The sequence below is a fragment of the Myotis davidii genome, unplaced genomic scaffold (genome assembly GCF_000327345.1).
Source record: "Myotis davidii unplaced genomic scaffold, ASM32734v1 scaffold1015, whole genome shotgun sequence".
Lineage (NCBI taxonomy): Eukaryota > Metazoa > Chordata > Mammalia > Chiroptera > Vespertilionidae > Myotis > Myotis davidii.
Window position 1 is genome coordinate 99,866 of NW_006286319.1, and position 6,535 is coordinate 106,400.

Sequence of the window (6,535 nt, forward strand, 5' to 3'; positions counted from 1 at the left end):
CCAGTTTGGGTGGGGGCTGCAGGGCGTGTGATGCCAAACCAAGCCATACAGGGCTGCATCAGCCCAGTGAAGCAGCTCTTTTGTGTAATTCTCACACTCAGTGTGAACCTTTGTGCAATTTTCAAAAAGTTACATATAAAGGTCCCCCTTCAGGCTGGCAGCTGATTTAAGGAAGGAAGATACCCCCTGTGGGGTGACACATCAAAAAGCCACCTTTTTTTGTGCCCAGTGCTGGCTGATGATTGACAGAGGGTGCCTCCTCTAAGGAGACATTACACAAAGGTGCCCCTTCCTCTCATGTTACCTGGGTTTCCTGGCCTCCATTGTCACTTTTGTTCCTCGTTGCTGGGAAACTGGACTTTCTTAAAGCACAAATCTGAACATCTCAGTCCCCTACTTAAAATGCTTCATTTAGTAGCTCCTCATGGCCTTCCGGGTAAAGTTCAGACCTTGATTAATCCACTCTAATCACATATACTCTCTCACTTTATCTCAGAGCATCCTCTGTAGCTTGAGAACTACTTTCTGTCTCCTCAATATCCCATATTCTTTCCCTTGATTTTGTTACTTGATACAGATAGTCTGTCCGCCTGCAATGCCAGTCTCTCCCCGCATGCGGCTTGGCTTACTCATTTCAGCAATTGGCATGCATTACTTTTGTAATAAAACTGATTTTATTATATTTTTTTTTCTTTAAAAACTGATCTTAGCCCTGACTGGTTTGGCTCAGTGGATAGAGCGTCGGCCTGCGGACTCAAGGGTCCCAGGTTCGATTCCAGTCAAGGGCATGTACCTTGGTTGCAGGCACATCTCCAGTGGGGGGTGTGCAGGAGGCAGTCGATCGATGTTTCTCTCTCATCGATGTTTCTGACTCTCTATCCCTCTCCCTTCCTCTCTGTAAAAAATCAATAAAATGTATTTTTTTAAAAAAACTGATCTTAAAAAGAAGTAGCTTAAGAGTCACCTGTGCCTGGCCAACAATTCCTCAACCACCCTCTCCATATCAGCCTGCTTTTGATACTCCTGTAGGCCCAGAGTGCCCCAGGCTTCCCCCTATCACTCCAGATTCTATTTATCTCTTCACCTCTGTCTCTTCCATTAGACTGAGTTCTTGGAAAACATCCCCCCCAAAAAAAAACAAAAAAACACAAGTACCATGTTTTGTGTTTTCTCTCTTTCCATCATGAAGATACCTAAACATTCATAAAGGTAAAGAGAGTAGTATAAAACCATATACATATCACCTAGATTTTAACAATTGTTAGTATTTTGAAATATAGGCTTCAAATATGTTTTTTCTGAGATAGTCTTGTGTAAATTACAAATATCACACTGTTACCCCAAGGATTTCTGTATACATCTCTTTTGTGACATTTTCCTATTTAATCACAATATTATTTCATGTAATAAAAATAATAATATCCCATATCACCAAATACTTAGTGTGACTTTAACTTCTATGTCCCCAGTGCCTAGCATACTTCCTGAGAAGTAGCAATAAATTAATTAATTAAGTCTGTGTAACAACAAATAGAACAGCAATGGGATATTTATCTAGTCAAAAGTATCGGGGGTATAGAGTTAAATTTTTTAAAAATTTCTAATGTGCTTTAATTCGCAGATGAAGACACAAAAAGGAGATCAAAGAAAGCCAAGAAAAAGGAAAAGAAGAAGAAACGCAGATCGTCAGTTTTTTTTCTTTAATTTTTATTATGGAAAAGTTCAAATATATATAAAATTACATAAAACAGTAAAATGATCCCCCATGTAACTCTTGCCCAGCTTGCACAATTACCAACTCATGGGCAGTCTCCACTGCCTCCCCCCATTATTTCGATACCAATCCCAGATATCATTCCATCCATAAACCACCATGTTTCTCTAAAAGATAGGCATTCTTTTTTTAAAAAAAAAAACCCTCATAACTACAGTACTAAAAATATTTAACAATAATCTCAATTCTTGGTAGTTTTTTGTACAGTATATTTAAATTAGGCTCCAAGTAATGTCATAAATTGCCATTGATTTATATGTCTCTTACATCTCTATCCTCTCCTGTTTTGATCTTGCAAATTGTTGAAGAAACCAAATTATTCGTCCTGTAGAATTTCCTGCAGTATGGATTTTGCTGATTGTATTATCATGTCCTTTTAACATGTTCTGTCCTCTGTATTTATAAGAGAAACCTACCCTCACCAACTATTTGGTAACTCTGAAGTACAGTTTATATAGAAAGGACAGGATAATTGCTTACTTTTTAAAAATTCTTTATTGTTGAAAGTATTACCTGTCTCCTTTTTCCCCCATTGACCTCTCCTGACCTCTCCCAGTCCACTCCTCCCCCCAGCACAGGCCCTCACACCCCTACTATCTGTGTCCACTGGTTAAGTTTATATGCATGCATATAAGTCCTTTGGTTGATCTCTTACCCCCCAGTTGCTTACCTTTTTTGTTTTATGAGTTTTTAAAATAATGAGCTGGGTTATTTTAACATCATTATGAACCCAAGTATTGATATATGTTTAATGTTCTTTAGTCTAATACACTTGAAATTATTGCTGCTCAAATTGGTAAAAGCTGTTTTTTAAACTGCTTTATTTTTGTTATCTTTCTATATCAAGAGAAATTTATTTCATTTTTCCCTTTAGGGATCTTTTTTTATAGTGAAACATAATTTGGTTAAATAAGTTAGAAGATTTTTAAATTAAAATTCTCTAAAAAGTTTGAATAAGCTGAGAATTCAAATCATTTTAATCAGTCTTTTCATTGCCTTGAAAAAATAATATACCCTTTAACATGGGAATATTAAGTCAATTTGTATCAAATTATAATAATTACAGGAAAAAATACAAGAAAAAGAAGTCTAAGAAGAGCAGAAAAGATTCCAGTGACTCAAGCTCTAAAGATTCCCAAGAAGAGTTTCTGGAGAATCCCTGGAAGGATAGATCAAGTAGGTTCTTCTGATAGACTTTGACTCAGAACAGATAAAACATTAAATTAACCAATTTGTCAAAACGTGAATTATTTTTCTGAACATCTTTCATGCAGAGCCTGAAGAACCCTCAGATTTAATTGGCCCAGAGGCTCCAAAAACACTTGCCTCTCAAGATGATAAACCTCTGAAGTAAGTTGACAGTGCATTTACAAAGTAGCTTCCCAAAAGTTGGGCCCTAACTTACCTTTCCAAGCTTACTTCCGTCTGCTCCCTCATTTATACCCCAGGTTCCAACTGAGCCAAACTAAATTTTCCTGTGTTTACTGTGCACTTTCCCACATTGTGCCTTGTTTCCCTTATTTCTTCCTCCAACATGCTTTCCCTATTTTCTTCAGCCCTGTTTTCCTCAATACCTTAAATGTCTTCCTGTTAAAATCCTTACCATCCTTCAAAGCCCATTTGAATAGGAGGGGCATGTGCTGATTCCCAATACCTCTACAAGTAGGTGTGCTTCCCACCCTCCTTCTTCCTTTAATCCTCATAGAATTTTCTATTTCTTTTGTGATATGTATTATATATTCTACATTGTATTTCAGTTATATTCTTATTAATATGTAAATTCTACAAGATCAGAGATTATTTTTGGTTAATTGGTATTTAAGAAGTGTTCAATGAATTGAATGAAGGGATGATAGGTTTTAAAGTCCCCTTGAATGAAAGGTAATAGATAATTGTTACTGTGTTATTGGTTAGAAGGCTAAACAGTATGTTAAATTTGAGCTATATTATTTCTTTCCTTTTTTTTTAAGGAAAAGAAATTTGCTGAAAGAAGCAGTAAAAGCAGTACCTGTAGAGATAAATTTATCCATAATTGTAAAATATGAATATATACATACTAACACCAGTTCTTTTGTTCTTCCAAAATATCTCTGCACTTCTGAGTTAGTTACGTAGGTTACTAATTAAATTAATTAATATTGGGCTTCCTAGCATGCTTCCACTCAGCAATTGTTAATCCTAATGTTTGCTGAGAGTAAATGAATTTTTGTGTTCTCTTTAGATGATGAGGTTTTTATAATGAACCTTTTCTGAATTCTGAATTACTTTGTAGCTATGGCCATGCTCTGTTACCTGGTGAAGGTGCAGCTATGGCTGAATATGTAAAAGCTGGAAAACGTATCCCACGAAGAGGTGAAATTGGTTTGACAAGTGAAGAAATTGCATCATTTGAATGCTCGGGTTATGTAATGAGTGGTAGCAGGTACGTTCTTGGCATTGGAGTAAATTTTTATGATGAAATCATTTCCTTTCTCACTACCAGGTTTATATTTGGTGATTGATTTTCATTAAGTGATCATTCCTAATGAAAAGTAAAGTATTGTTTTAATACTGGATTTATTAATATAAATATAGTTGTCTAAAATTCTAAGTATGTATGCACTTGAGCTTCAAACTCATCTGTGTCAAAGAATCAGTTTTTCCAGTTTCCTTTCTTATTTCATATTTTGGTACAGATAGTTTATCCTTTGGAGGATATTGTTAAATTCAGCTATTTATCACTCCTCATGAGGAAAGCATTTTCATAAAACAATGTTTCCTGGATTCTAAGTTTGCCTCTGTGGACTCAGAAAACATGGACTCTCTAGTTCTCTGTGGCCTCTGAGAACGAAGAGCAGAAAAGGATTATGACAGACATCAGGTTCAGCATGGGGGAATGAATATAAAATTAGGGAAGAGAAAGCAAAGTACCAGGAAGAACAAGGAGAATGAAAAGGGCATCTCTACCGAGATCAAACTGAAGTTTGGATTTTCAAAAACTTTATAAACTTGTAAAGGTAGATACGTATTTTAAAATAAAATTGAAGGCAAACATTTGCAGTACCCCTGAAGCACTTGCAGAATTTTATAATTCTGAGACCCAACATTTAAGAATATTATATCTGAGGTTCAGCACAATAAGATAAAAAGAAATTGGAGGCATAAGGACTGGAAATGAAGATATAACACAGTCACTTTTTGTGAATGATATGGATTGTTTATATAGAAATCCTAAAGAACCTAGAGATAAATTATAAATAATAAGGGTTTAACAAATAGTTGTATATAAGATTAATACACAAAAATGAATTGCATTTCTATGCACCATCAACAAACAACTAGAAAATGTAATTAAATAAAAAGTAAACAACATTTGTAATAGTATCAGAGAATATGAAGGATTTAGGAATAAATATTTTTTAATATGTTTTTATTGATTTTAGAGGGAGAGGGATAGATTAAAACATCGATGAGAAAGAGACATCTATCGGCTGCCTGCATGCCCGTACTGGGATTCAAGCCCACAACATGAGCTTGTGCCCTGACTGGGAATGGAACCAAGGACCTCTTGGTTCATGGGTTGATATTCAACCACTGAATTACACTGGCCCGGCAGGAATAAATCTTAATAAAAAATGTCTAGGACCTCTACAGGGAAAACTATAAAACACTATTAAGAGACATTTAAAAATAAATGAAGAGATACCATGCTCATGGACAGAAAGGCAATATTGTAAAGTTATCAGTTCTTCCCAAATTGATCTGTAGATTCAGTAAAGTTCTCATCAAAATCACAACAGAGTTTTCCATGAAACTTCATAAGTTGGTTTTAAAATGTATTTGTTAGACGAGAGGGCCAAGAATAGCCTGGTCACTTCTGAAAAAGAGGGGGAAGATGAGACTTGTTCTACCAGATATGAGGACTTATTATGAAGCTTACAGCACTTTCAAAAGTGTTGGGGAACAAATGAATTGTTCAATGGAATAAAATACAGAGTCCAGGGACAGAGTCATGCATGTATGTAACTTAGGTATATGAAAGAGATAGCCTATAGGATCACTGGGGAAAGAAGGAACTATTCAGTAAATGGTTCAGGGGAAAAAATGGTTATGTGTATGGGAAAAGATGAAAGTAGAACCCTATATTACCATATTTAAAAATCAGTACAGCTAGGTTAAGAACTTAAATGTCAAAAACAACTTTAACACTCAGTGTAAAATATGAGCAGATATCTATTAGAACTTGGGGTGGAGGAAGTGTTTTTTAAAGGGCAAAAATATGAAATAACCATAAGATAAAATATTGATAAATTTGCCTAGGTTAAAAATATGAACTTTTGTTCATCAAAAGGCATCTTAAAATAAGTAAAAAGACAAGTTCCAAGCTGAGGTAAGAAAGAAGCAATAAAAATATATTTTTTTTTTTAAAAAAAGAAAGTGGGAAAATGATACGAAGAGGCATTTGTCAGAAGAAGAAATATATATGACCTATAAATACATAAAAAGATGATCATGCCTGACCTGCGTGGCTCAGTGGTTGAGTGAGTGTCTACCTATGAATCAGGAGGTCATGGGTTCGATTCCCAGTCAGGGCACATGCCCAGGTTGATGTTTCTACTTCTCTCTCAGCTCTCCCTTCCTCTCTGAAATCAATTAAATATGAATATTTTTTTAAAAGAAGGTATGCTGTTTTAATACATGGTTATAAATTAATGAAATGAGGAGCAAACAGGCAATACAATAGGGTAGGTTATGCTCACTTTGTCTGGATGCACCAACAGC

General features: G+C 35.3%; 1 protein-coding gene across 1 annotated transcript in view; it reads left to right on the forward strand.

Annotated features, from left to right (window-relative positions):
• NKAP (NFKB activating protein) overlaps positions 1-6,535 on the forward strand; it is a 28,912-nt gene that overhangs the window by 18,082 nt on the left and 4,295 nt on the right. Inside the window, exons 5-8 of the mRNA XM_006757937.2 lie at positions 1,622-1,685; positions 2,841-2,950; positions 3,049-3,124; positions 4,047-4,196. Of these exons, the coding sequence (XP_006758000.1) occupies positions 1,622-1,685; positions 2,841-2,950; positions 3,049-3,124; positions 4,047-4,196 (400 nt within the window). The remainder of the gene's footprint in view (positions 1-1,621; positions 1,686-2,840; positions 2,951-3,048; positions 3,125-4,046; positions 4,197-6,535) is intronic.